The sequence below is a fragment of the Penicillium lagena genome, assembly GCF_028827675.1.
Source record: "Penicillium lagena strain IBT 129212 chromosome Unknown utg000003l_segment0_segment0, whole genome shotgun sequence".
Taxonomy (NCBI): Eukaryota; Fungi; Ascomycota; class Eurotiomycetes; order Eurotiales; family Aspergillaceae; genus Penicillium; species Penicillium lagena.
In genome coordinates, this window is record NW_026623224.1 from 3,023,556 (window position 1) to 3,036,453 (window position 12,898).

General features: G+C 51.2%; 6 protein-coding genes across 6 annotated transcripts; 5 read left to right on the plus strand and 1 right to left on the minus strand.

The window, feature by feature from the left end:
• Positions 1-365: 365 nt before the first annotated feature.
• N7510_006435 (uncharacterized protein) lies at positions 366-2,327 on the plus strand (the record flags this gene model as incomplete). Its single annotated transcript, XM_056978361.1, has 3 exons — positions 366-461; positions 517-639; positions 693-2,327. The coding sequence occupies 3 exons, from the start codon at positions 366-368 to the stop codon at positions 2,325-2,327; spliced, it is 1,854 nt and encodes a 617-aa protein (XP_056834393.1).
• Positions 2,328-2,962: 635 nt separating this feature from the next.
• Positions 2,963-4,925, plus strand: N7510_006436 (aminotransferase-like domain-containing protein; the record flags this gene model as incomplete). Its single annotated transcript, XM_056978362.1, has 7 exons — positions 2,963-3,133; positions 3,196-3,232; positions 3,301-3,332; positions 3,396-3,606; positions 3,663-3,739; positions 3,789-4,613; positions 4,668-4,925. The coding sequence occupies 7 exons, from the start codon at positions 2,963-2,965 to the stop codon at positions 4,923-4,925; spliced, it is 1,611 nt and encodes a 536-aa protein (XP_056834394.1).
• A 984-nt stretch (positions 4,926-5,909) lies between these two features.
• N7510_006437 (putative serine/threonine protein kinase) lies at positions 5,910-8,564 on the plus strand (the record flags this gene model as incomplete). Its single annotated transcript, XM_056978363.1, has 3 exons — positions 5,910-6,359; positions 6,411-6,695; positions 6,744-8,564. 3 exons carry the CDS (start codon positions 5,910-5,912, stop codon positions 8,562-8,564), a joined length of 2,556 nt encoding a protein of 851 aa, XP_056834395.1.
• Positions 8,565-9,604: 1,040 nt separating this feature from the next.
• N7510_006438 (F-box domain-containing protein) lies at positions 9,605-10,516 on the plus strand (the record flags this gene model as incomplete). Its single annotated transcript, XM_056978364.1, has 2 exons — positions 9,605-9,733; positions 9,806-10,516. The coding sequence occupies 2 exons, from the start codon at positions 9,605-9,607 to the stop codon at positions 10,514-10,516; spliced, it is 840 nt and encodes a 279-aa protein (XP_056834396.1).
• An 876-nt stretch (positions 10,517-11,392) lies between these two features.
• Positions 11,393-12,214, plus strand: N7510_006439 (uncharacterized protein; the record flags this gene model as incomplete). The annotated part of the gene is made up of 1 exon (XM_056978365.1): positions 11,393-12,214. The coding sequence occupies one exon, from the start codon at positions 11,393-11,395 to the stop codon at positions 12,212-12,214; it is 822 nt and encodes a 273-aa protein (XP_056834397.1).
• Positions 12,215-12,439: 225 nt separating this feature from the next.
• Positions 12,440-12,787, minus strand: N7510_006440 (uncharacterized protein; the record flags this gene model as incomplete). Its single annotated transcript, XM_056978366.1, has 2 exons — positions 12,440-12,579; positions 12,643-12,787. 2 exons carry the CDS (start codon positions 12,785-12,787, stop codon positions 12,440-12,442), a joined length of 285 nt encoding a protein of 94 aa, XP_056834398.1.
• Positions 12,788-12,898: the final 111 nt, after the last annotated feature.

Consider the following 12,898-nt stretch of genomic DNA (forward strand, 5'->3'; position numbering starts at 1 on the left):
CCGCATCCACCCCATGCAATAGAAGATAGTGTCTGGACGAAGAGAGACAGGAGAGATCGACCATCGTAGCCAAAAAGAATACTATTGCATGAGTACCCTCAATACTTTGAAGTTGCACGGATATTCGCGGGGGTGTGGGGGAGGGAGGGGGACAATAATCATCATCGCGCCAGAATCATGCAGACCCCCACGCTATTCTGAGCCTCGGGATTGTCGCCGTCTTGTATCAGCAAATTCCCCCTCACTGTCCAGGTTCCCCTCATCTTCAGCATTTGTCTTCCACTCTCGGGCTTTGTCTTTTCACTTATTTTATTGCACTTCAAACCCGGCATTTTATTATAGACTTGCATAACTACGGATCATGTATGTGCAAACGGACCGTGATAGCATTGCGAGTCGATAGCTCACCTGAGGCTAGGGGTTACACTGCGTCCTTTGCTTTTTTCGAAGCTCTCTGGGAGGTCGGTCCCCACAGATACATAGGATTCATTTATTGCAATGCTGATTGACTACTAGAGCGGCGTCACCCATGTCTTCGTCAACCTGGGGTCCGATCACCCTTCCATCCTGGAGGCCATGGTGAAGGGCCAGAAGGAGAGAAGAGATCGGTTCCCTACAATCATCACCTGTCCCAATGAGGTCAGTTCTCTATACAAGCCATTGCTGTTTGCAGCAGAGCTAACCTGCGACAGATGGTCGCACTCTCAATGGCTGACGGCTACGCCCGCTTCACAGGCAAGCCCCAAGCAGTGATCGTCCACGTCGATGTCGGAACGCAGGGACTGGGTGCCGCCGTCCACAATGCCTCGTGCGGCCGCGCACCTGTTCTGATCTTTGCTGGCTTGTCGCCGTACACAATCGAAGGAGAGAGCCGCGGCTCTCGCACCGAGTATATCCACTGGATCCAGGATGTGCCAGACCAGAAGCAAATCGTCTCGCAATACTGCCGGTACTCTGGGGAGATTAAGACCGGCAAAAATATAAAGCAGATTGTCAGCCGTGCTTTACAATTCGCTACCAGTGACCCCCAAGGCCCCGTATACCTTGTCGGTGCCCGAGAAGTTATGGAAGAGGACATTGAGCCATATCAACTGAACCAGAGTCTCTGGGGGCCTGTTGCCCCGGCTGCTCTACCCAGTGACGCAGTGAACAAGATCGCATCAGAGCTCGCAGCTGCTAAGAACCCCTTGGTTATCGCTGGTTACACCGGCCGGAAGGCACAGGCTGTGGTGGAGCTGGTCAACTTGGCAAATCACTTTCAGGGCATCCGAGTCTTGGACACCGGAGGAAGTGATATGTGCTTCCCTGCCAATCATCCTGCTTGGCTCGGGCTGAGATACCCCGGTCACGAGGCTATTCAGACAGCCGACGTGATTCTTGTGATCGACTGCGATGTCCCCTGGGTTCCTACCCAGTTCAAACCTTCGCCATCAGCCAAGATTATTCACATCGACGTGGATCCGCTGAAGCAGCAGATCCCCGTCTTCTACATTAATGCCATGGCTACCTTTCGTGCCGACGCTACCACAGCGCTTAAGCAACTCAATGACCATGTTTCCTTAAATAACTCCCTTCAGCAGTTTGTCGCCTCCCAGCAAAATCGCAGCATGGGCAAGCGCCGGGACGATGAGTATTTGCAGCGACGGAAGGCCATCTCCGATCTCGCCGTCACACCCGCAGGCGGCACAAACGCAGCACTGAACATTCACTATCTCATGGCCCAGGTCCGCAAAGGATGCCCGCAAGACACAATCTGGGCCATCGAAGCCGTGACTCTGACCCATATGGTCGGCGACCAAATCGGGGCCACTCTGCCGCAATCCTGGATCAACTGTGGCGGCGGTGGTCTTGGCTGGTCAGGCGGTGGAGCACTGGGCATCAAGCTGGCGACGGATGTGCAGCACGGCGGACGCAACAAGGGCAAATTCGTGTGCCAGATCGTCGGCGATGGGACCTACCTGTTCTCCGTGCCGGGATCGGTGTACTGGATCTCGCGGCGCTACGGAATCCCCGTGCTGACCATTGTCCTCAACAACAAGGGCTGGAATGCACCGCGACGGAGCATGTTGCTTGTGCACCCGGAGGGCGATGGCTCTCGCGCTACCAATGAGGACCTCAATATCTCCTTCGCACCCACGCCAGACTACCCGGGCATTGCTAAGGCGGCCGCTGGCGGCCAGATCTGGGCTGGCCGCGCTGCAACTGTGGCCGAGCTGGCGCAGAAGCTGCCTGAGGCGATTCAGAGTGTGTTGAGCGGAAAGGGTGCTGTGTTGGAGGCACAGATGGATGGCACACTTGGCAAGTATGTGGAGCGGGCGAATCTATAGATCTGCGTATTTAGTTAGGTTCGCCGATGCAAAATGAACCACTCCAGTCACCCTCGACACCATACAATCCATATCCAGTATAGTTCCTCAGTCCACTTCCCTGTCGCGGACTCCGTTCCGATAAGCTGTCCGATGCCGGGGGTAGCCTTATCTAGCCACTGTACACTATCACCTGCCCATTCGGCCTGTACTCGAGTGTAGCTGCAACCCGCCCCGCACTTTGTCAATGGCAGGGCGCACAACCAAAGCTTTGTTGCCCTCGCACAGACATGCATTAGATAACAGAAAGTGGAGGGGGAATCAGAATCTCGTAATAAGAAGCGAAATGTAGAGCAGCAAAGGCGGTGAGTCACTATTATTGGCGGCCGAAACCGCCGAGGGCGGGCCGGGTATTCATTCATTCTAGTTGTAAACTCTTGCCCATTCCGCCTCTTGCCTCCTCGCCTCCGCCCCCTCTCTTCTTTCGCAACCACCATTTGATCTCGAGGTTGCTTCTTGAACTGCTATACTCTGCGTCGCGAAAAGCTACTGCTTCTTTCTAGCGGATCAGTTCTCTACCAACTCACCTAAAACCGATCTGCTCGCACACACAAAGCTGCGGAATTACGCTCCGGCTTCGCACCATTCCAGCCACGATGAGCCCACCCGCACCACTCGAAGTTGATTTGATGGGGGTTACGGATACCACTGCGATTTCCGTTCCGGACCCGTTGACGGTCAATGGCGTCCCGGCGTGGCGGGAGAAGATGGCGCAGATGCCCACTGGCGTCGCGGCGGCGTGCAGCAGCGATATGTTCAAGAGCCCGGTATGGTTTCATGGAATAGATATGCCGGAGAAGAGATGCTTATAAGGATACCGTTGTACTAGAGTTGCTATAACAAGCCCAAGGCTAAGCGGTTTGACCGTACGTTGCTGCACCGAGAATCATCTATACTTTTGCGCAGCTTGTGCTAACTAATTTTGTTGCCACAGATCTCTTGTCTCTCGAGGCCAAGTCGCGCAAGGTTCGCATACCGAATTATACAAAATTTCAAGTGCATGAAAGCTGATATTTCTGCCTTTCACAGTCGTCCACGTTGAAGGGCGCGGCTCGTTTCTTGAAGAACCCAGGTATCATCTCCCTGGGCGGTGGTCTGCCCTCTCCCGAGTACTTTCCCTTCGAACATCTCGACATAAAGGTGCCCACCCCTCCCGGTTTTTCTCCCGAGGCCACCCAGAAGACGGGTGAAGTGTTGCGGGCTGGCAAGCATGATATCCAAGAAGGAAAAAGCCTCTACGGTATGTGATATGGCAAAGTAGAGATGAAGTGGTCACTTATTGAGTGTCGTTTGCAGACCTTGAAATTGCGATGAACTATGGCCAAGCTACGGGAGCTGCTCAATTGCTCCGATTTGTGACTGAGCACACCGAGGTGAGCATTTCCAGACCTTCAAATTTCCGACTGTGTCTGATAGAGATAGATCATCCACAACCCCCCTTACTCAGATTGGCAATGCTCTCTGACTGCCGGTAGCACCTACGCCTGGGATACGGCACTGCGGGTGCTATGCGAGCGAGGCGACTACATCATCATGGAGGAGTACACGTTTGCCAGCGCAGCGGAGACCGCTTTCCCCCTAGGTATCAGAGCGCTGGGCGTCCCGATGGATGAGCAAGGCATGATCCCCGAGGCCTTGGATGACCTTCTCAGCAACTGGGATACAAAGGCCCGCGGTGCGCGCAAGCCCTACGTGATGTACACCATTCCAACAGGCCAGAACCCCACCGGAGCGACGCAGTCTGCTGAGCGCCGTCGGGCTGTGTACAAGGTCGCGCAAAAGCACGATCTTTACATCGTCGAAGACGAGCCCTACTATTTCCTGCAGATGCAGCCGTACGGCGGCGAGGGCGCCAAGCCCCTTCCCCCCCCTGCCTCCCACGCAGAGTTCATCAAGTCCCTGGTTCCGTCTTTCCTGAGCCTGGACGTCGATGGCCGCGTGCTGCGTCTCGAGTCTTTCTCCAAGGTCGTTGCGCCTGGCACCCGTGTCGGCTGGATTGTTGCCTCGGAGGAGATGCTTGAGCGCTTCGTGCGCACCTTTGAGGTCTCTTCGCAGAACCCCAGCGGTATCTCCCAGGTTGTGCTGTATAAGCTTCTGGACGAACACTGGGGCCACTCGGGCTATCTGGACTGGCTGATTAATCTGCGCATGCAGTATACCGGCCGTCGGGACTCGATGGTTCACGCCTGTGAGAAGCACCTGCCTAGAGAGATTGCTCACTGGGTTCCTCCGGCGGCAGGCATGTTCGTAAGTCTAACCGTCCGACCTCTAACTTTTGGTCGGTGCTAACAAATCGTACAGCACTGGATTGGAATCGACTGGCGCAAGCACCCTGGTGTCGCCTCCGGCAAGACCCGTGACCAAATCGAAGAGGAAATCTTCATGTCAGCAGTCGACAAGGGCGTCCTTATCTCGCGCGGGAGCTGGTTCTTGGCCGACCAGTCGGTTGCGGAGGATAAGATGTTCTTCCGTGCAACCTTTGCTGCGGCGTCGTCGGAAAAGATCTCCGAGGCTATTAGTCGGTTTGCTGAGTCTCTGCGGGCGCAGTTTGGTCTGTAGATGGAGTCTCATCGCATTGCTTTGGATGCTATATAGGCAGGCTCCGGTATATTTAGTTGAACATAGAAGACTCGTTGAGAATGTAAATAGATCTGGCGAGGTCATTTCTTTAATACGGGGCAATTTATTGATAGTTATGCTTCTATCAATGTGCCTCCATTTATTTCGGTCTCCTTTGCAAAAAGTCTCAGTGAATCAATTCTGGATCTTATCCTGCAACGGCGTATAGTTGAGAGACCGACGCTAGACCCAAAAGGGAGCATATCACGTGACTTCTCCCTTTCGACGCAAGACAGATAATGTTATTTGGCAATCATCAACAACATCCCAGCGCTTCCTTCTGTGCAATACATCTCTCTTGAATACATTGAACTAGTTCTCCTCTGCCACTCAGCAGTCCTGGTTGTCCCCGCCATTGTTGTCCATCACCAGTCGCGCCGCGGAGATCCCCTTCGTCAGGGAGTCTGGACTGCGGCCTAGCACATGACGCAGTTCAGTCGATTTCCTGTTCTGGATGCTCTGCATTGGGCCGATGGCACCTGACTACCACTTCGAGTAAGTCCATTCATTTATATACTTCTCGCTTGTGGCTTTCATTCCCCGCGCCTTCTTGGGCACCACTGGGACTTTCCACCCCGTCGCCAAAGACGTGCCACATTTTTGCTCGGGTCCTGCACCTGCGCCGGGTTTGATCTGATTGGCTAATGCATGTATAACAATATGACAGATTTGATCATTAAATATCACATTCTGCTCATTCATTGGTTTACTATCCGGTGTGCGACCGGAAGTCAGCTTCCCTTTCTACTGATGATAGCGCCATAGGTGAGTACGCCCGATTTTGGCTCCGCAATTGTCTGTTCGACGCCATGTTTCCTAACTCATACCCAGAATATTTCACCGAGTGTGCAACAGCCCAGTGCTGTGTGTTGACCACACCATATCACATATCTTGCACTTGACATCCGGTACTTTCTTATCAAGATGGAGCCACGGGTGTCACATTTGTTGGACCCATCGTCCGCATCCGCGATGGCGGCTATTACGAAACACAAAGCCGAGGCCATCAAGCTGGCGCGCGAGCAGGGGCAGGCCGTTCGAGAAATGTGCCGTCGCGCCAAGACCGAGGTGCCGCCGTATGAGTTCGAGGAGCTGATTGGCAAAGGCGCATACGGTCGTGTCTACAAAGGTCGACAGACTTCTTCGGATCGACTGGTGGCCATCAAGGTTTTAGACATCGACTCTTTGGATTACAAGTCTCTTCGTGATTTCAGGGATGAATCCATTAAGGATTTCATCCATGAGACCAAAGTCATGAAGCAAGTGAAGGACTCCGGGGCCAAGAATATTAACGAACTCATTGAGGCTATATCTATTCACTCACAACTGTGGCTGGTTTGCGAGTACTGCCCCGGTGGTAGTGTTCGGACTTTGGTATGGTGTCCTGCTTTTTCGTCCCTGGGATTGAGTTGTTGACCAATTCAGATGCGTGCGACTGGCGACAAACTGGATGAAAGATACATTATTCCCATTGCCCGTGAACTCGCTGTTGGACTCCGCGCTATACACGATGCTGGGATTATTCACCGCGACGTCAAAGCTGCGAACATTCTAATTCACGAGGAAGGCAGACTGGAAATCTGTGATTTTGGAGTTGCAGGTATTCTTCAATCTCAACGAGACAAACGGTCTACATGGATTGGAACGCCACATTGGATGCCTCCAGAAATGTTTGCAGCACGAGGTGAGGCGCATCAGTACAGCAGTGAAGTAAGTATCTCAACTTTTTTCGTGACAAGTTCGCGCTGACCAGTTCAGATCGATGTATGGGCCTATGGATGCACACTATACGAGTTCGCCACAGGGAACCCACCTAACTCGGGCCTAAGGGAGCGCATGCAAATTGGCCGTCAATTGAATCGCAATACTCCTAAATTGGAGAGCGACAGATACAGCCAGGGTCTGAAGGATCTCATTTCATTCGCACTCGAGTCAAATCCTTCCGCTCGACCCACAATGGCAGAAATTCTTGCGCATCCCTACCTTGCAGATACCGATGAAGCATATCCCACATCGTCGGTCAGCGAGCTGGTCCGGAACTATTATCAATGGTCTCAAAGAGGAGGTCAGCGCATTTCCCTATTCCACCCTGGAGGCGCTGCCGCTGCAGAGCTTCCTGGTACCGAAGAATCGGAGGATGATTGGAGCTTCAGTACCACCGATGGCTTTGAAAGACGATTCTCTGTCATCGATCTCGACCAAATTGCGGCTTCCTTAGCCCAAATGGAAGAAGAGATCAGTCCCACCACCCCGGCCGCTGACATTGATTTCAGCGATGATGTCTCCTTATCTGATGGGGAAATGAACCCGGAAGAAAAGGCAAACTTTGACGAACGAGTGCGTCGAGGTGCCGCGGCAATGGAGGGGCTTTTTAACGAAGAGTTGCCGAGTTACACATACGAAACCAAGAACGATTTTGTGCCGATCGACCCGTCTCCACCATCTACAGACCTTCCCCTTCGCACTGAAACCGATCGCTCTTCTGTCACCTCTACTTTCATCGATATCGATATTGGCTCATTTGACTCTGCACACTATGCGGCCGGCGCTGCGGCCACGCAGCCTTTCCAGCTGGCGGATGCTGATACCATTCGCGCCAACCGAAACTTGCAACGCAACTCTAATGAATCGACTTCGGAGAGCGATTCGTATGAGACCTTCAAACCCCAGTCAGGACCACGGCCTCCGACGATGGATTGGAAGTTTCCAACGTTCATGCCTCCAGAAGAAGAAGAACAATCATCCCAGACGACCAAAGAAATGTCAGTCCCAGAGCCTATCCAAGAGGAACCGACCCTAGACCCGGCCCTGGCAGAGAAGCGTGCGACCATGGAATGGACATTCCCTATCATGGGCGCTCCAACTGAAGAACAGGAGACAGCCACAGAGACGGATCGCCATGATACCGTCAAGGGGCCTGTACCGAGTCTCCAGCGGCAAGCCACAGACGATTCGATGATCTCCCGTCCATCAACATCTGCATCGAACAAATCCACAATGTCCGACTCAGACTACGATCCGTTCAGGTTCGATCGACCGGCAACCCCGGAAGGAATATCCTCCGTTCAGCAGACCCACCTTTTCAAGGAAGAGTTCCCTGCGATGATGGAAACGATAGGGTATAACGAATTCGAAGCGTCAGGACTTCTCGATGGACCGGGGCCAGATGAGGAGTCTCAGCCTCTTTGGGAAGACGACAAGGATGTGATGACGCCCAGTTACATGCCATTGCCAACCGCTATCCCGCAGCGTGAGTCCTCACGCGGGCCCTCGGCCTCATCAACGTCGGAGCCGGGATCTCCGATCTTCGAGGCCTTGCCAACTGCCCGTCGTGAGCCTGACTCGCGAGGCACTATTGGAAGATCAGATGACCTGAGCGCTATCCCATTCCCGGCCCTTGTTCCTCCCAGTGCGGAGAGTTTAATGGAGGGCGTCGATGATGGCGTGTTGACACTGGAGCTAGATCGCTTGCTTGGCGACTTTTTGGATTCCCTATCAGCTACGGGCGCGGCGCTGTCCAAGGCAAAACTTGGGTATGATGAGAATAGGGCAGATGATACCTCTGAGCAGGCTCAATGAGTTGAGGTTGTGTAGTTTTAATGAAACGAAATCATGGCCTGGAGCAAGTTATTTCTTGTAATTTGAGGACCTATGAATTCCCGTATGTGGTTAGTTCTATCGCGTCCGGTTTATCCCGGTTTACCGTCCCAATAGGGCGACTGGGGATCATAGATTATAATGATGTGCGTTGGTTGTGCAGTGCAATTGACTACACATCTTTGATCTTCAAGGTCTAGAATAAGTTAAACTGGGTCGAAAGATTTCGCCAGAATTGAGGGTAGCATATAGATTTGGCCCCCTTGGTTACTAGCGTGATTTGGATTATAAAATCAGGTGTAAGCAGGAGTTCGAGGATCTGTCTGGTGCAATTTGGGCAGTTTTCTCCTGCTTATCATGTACCTTAACGGATAAACATTTCTCCCATCATATCAACCGATTAAGTCCCCCTCCCCCACCTGGGATTATTGCTGGGAATCTGTTGTCTTTGTTCCTTGGCTTCTTTGGTCTGCACCGATTTGCCTGGTGCTATATCTGAAATGACTTCACTTGCAGATCTTCCTCCCGAATTGCTGGCCATTATTTTCTTCTATCTGGATCGGAACACCTTGAAAACCCTTAGGCGAACATGTCGATCTGTCTCACAATTAGCAAGGAATGAACTGTTCAAAGTGGTTAATCTTTTTCCTGATGATGAAGGCTTAAAGTCTTTCGAAAATATATTAGCGGAGGACCGGTTGCTGCAAAACATACGCACGATATATATACACAGCTCAAATTATGTGAGCAAGACGTTCCTGTGTATAGCCAAACTCGACTACAGATCTATTAACGTTGGCGGCCAGGAAACACCGAATCCACAGCAAGTGGTTTCCTACCGCTTCAAAGCTCATATTACCCGATTAAGGGACCTGCCATACTTGAGCAAAGTAGTCTTGCGCCTCGATGAATTTCCGGGCTTTGGAATGCAACGCATTCCCTTCGTAGAGAATATCACCAAGATGGTATTTGCAACACTTCTATCATGTCCGGTGCTTCCACAGACCTTGAAAATTCGCAACATGCCGATGACGGATCCCGCCGATCCCATGGTCAGGACCAACATCACAAAAGTCCTCCAGAATCTGCACGCCCTCGGTCTGAAAGTCGTCAGCGATTTTGACCAGGATGCGACGGACAACAACTTCTGGGTTTGTGTCTCTTATGAATATCGTTCCCTATTTAATCTCCTTTTTCTAATCTTAGCTGTCTCAGAACAATAGAAGACCGAGCCGCACACATTCTTTTCCAAACTTCCCTCAACCTGGCTTGCGCCTGCCACATCCACCCTCCGCCACCTCACCCTCTACAGTGATATGTATTTTGGCTTCTTCCCTAAACTGGATCTCAAGGAAGTTTACTTTCCGCATCTCAAGACTCTATCGCTCAACAAGTATACCTTCTTTCATGACAAGCAACTTGACTGGATTCTCTTACACGCGTCGACCTTGACCGAGATCTATCTTGACGACTGTCCTTTACTATTTGAAATAGCAGTGTCCAACCAGAACAAGGACCGGTGCAACCTCGAGCATGATGAGTGGTTCCGCCGCGATAATGACCCTTCCAGCGTTTGGGGCTACAGGTACGCGCGTCGCTGGAACAACTACTTCGATTCATTCAGTGAGAAGTTGCCTCATCTGCGACATTTCCGAATGGGATATGATACTCAACTCCGAGATTTCCCTCCGTTCGAGCACGAGACAGAACTCCCTCTGTGGCTGGTGGACGAACGGATGCAAGGATTTCATGACGGAGTGAGCTTCGGATCCCCGTACGTGGCTCTAGAATGCATGGACATGCACTTTGAAGGTACAGAAGGGTTTCTAATATACGACGAATGGGCCCCCGATTGGAGATTAGAGGACAAGAAGTCGTATGTGGCTTTGTTAAAAAAGATTGGGCAGAAGGAAGAACTCCGTTCTCGTTTATAATCATCCCTTTGCTACGGTTGGATGAATGGACTTCATTTATCCTAACCCCAACGACGGCCCGCCGCCGAAAGTTACGGGTGGAAGGGCAGCCATTTCTGGCGCCAGAGGCTGTCACTGTCGGCGTTGATTTCACAAGTCCCCATATCCTGTGTGTAGTTATTCTTCGCAGAACCCCAAATCAGGTCTAGCGTCGTCTTGCCCTTCTTCCCATTTGGGCATGGACATGTTGTGTTCCTTCCACCTCGACTTCGTGCTTTCTCTAAGTGACTACCTCAAGTCGTTCTAGTTTTTCTTCCCTTTTTCTTTCCCTCCCATCACAAGCCTCGCTCACTCCCTTAATCCTTCATTCTGTTCATACCCCCACCATGAACATGGATATCTCAAGCAACTATTCTCTTCTATCTTTTCCATCCACGCCGTGCCCTCGCACTCTTGATGAATGGAAGGACGCGCTCAACGGTGTGAAGCAGCTTTACGTCCAGCATCAATACAAGCAATGTCAGATGCGCTCTATGGAGCTCCTCGTAGCTGCAAAGGAACCTGTATGTGCCTTCGAGTTATATACTACTCGCCGCTTGCCTAACATACCTTGCTCTCCAGATTAACCCTATTCACAAGACTTACCTCCATTTCTACACCGCACTCTCTTACGAGTTTCAGGGTCGAGCTGCCCATGTTTACTCCAGCAACAAAATATCGCTTTTGCGCCTGTCCCTCGATCACTTCATCTCATGCAATGCCGCTTTACCGGACCCCATTCTGCTGCCGAGTCTCCAAGAAAAACATAATTTGTCTGTCTACGCTCAAGACTCTCGTACTGAGTATGGCCTCTTCCCATCTCCAGTCCACAAGTCCCTCGTTAGCAGCATCACACACATGATCGACAGTTCTCTGGTCAGTGCTGGGGATGATCCCTTCATTTCAGACCCCGAGCCCAGATCTGAGCTTCCTGCAACGTTTTCTTCGTACAAGCTTCCCCCAGACACCAAAGAGAGCAAAAGTGGGCGTCTCTTTCCCTCGCCTCTCAGAATTAGAAAGGCCTCTGTTGAAATTGCAACCTCCAGTAATGCTGCTGCAACAACCAAAGATCAGTCGAGCAAGACAATACTTCGGTCAGAATACTCGAACAGATCCCTTCCACCTCCGCTGCCGCTCAGGATTGTTCCCGCCAGTCGCCTAAATAGCAATAACCAGCGACCAAATACTGTTTTTCAGCCAAAGCCTGTGCTTTCCAAACACACCATCACAAATACCGCAAAGGCACAGAAGACTACAAACAAGCATCATGAATCAATACCGTTTGCTCGCGCAAGCGCTCAGTTCGACAACAACATCGAGTTTCTGCGGTCTCAGGTTAATTCGAGTATTACTTCCCTGCAATCCCAAATCGACAACATCACGGAGCTGCAGCATGCCCGTCGTGACCGAAACATGCGACGCTGTGCATCATTTTGGACATTCAGTCCTGTTAAGCATGATGATTTATCTGACCAAATGGAAGATGATGGCTGTGAAAAGATAGTGGACTGCTTTGGACAGCCTCTGCGGAAGGAAAGCAAGGAACAGCGCATCGCCCGCTTACGGGCCGAAGGCTGGGATACGATTGGATTGCGGTCTTATCGGAGTACTTGGAAGGGCGCCAAGTATTATCAGGAGTACTGCAATGCTGTTTTGGATGAGCTTTACCTGAATTCGTGATTGAGTTGAGCATTATTTGAGGTGCTGCCTGGCTGATACCAAGCGCTGGGATCTTATGCGATTAGTGTGGATTTACGTTGGATGTCACAAAGCTGAAGGTGCGATTTGAAAAATGTAAAATTTGGTTCAATGAGTGAACAATACAGCAATGCCAGATGTTGACTTTGAGCATCCATAGCTAGCCAATCCAAGTCCTTTGTATTATCCCCTCAAACCATAGCGGACTCACAGCACCTTGCCCAATGTCGACCCAATTCCCTCTCCAACCCCTCGTTTCCCAAATGTATCTCCAAGCTGATTTCCAAGCTGATCTTGAATCATGGCGAGATCCTTATTCTCACACAATTTCTTGCTCGTCAAGCTTTCTGCAGGGCCTCGCTGGTCAGAGATATGTAGTTATGAATGGCACAAGCAAGTTGGGAACGCACTCTTCATTCCATATGACACTTTAGTCTCCCCCATATAGCCCAAAAGAATTTCCTGTAGCTTTTTCTGGTGGTTGTCCAACATGCCGGAGACCCATGCGCCGAAGAGGACGAGTTGAGAGACAACGTAGAGGATGAAGTAGAACATGGTAAATATATTTCTTTGATTGAAGTTGGGGATGTTCTTGATTAAAGATGAGGGTTGGAAATGGTTCTTGAGGTTCAAATATTTATTGACATGTTTATCTCACCTACGCGC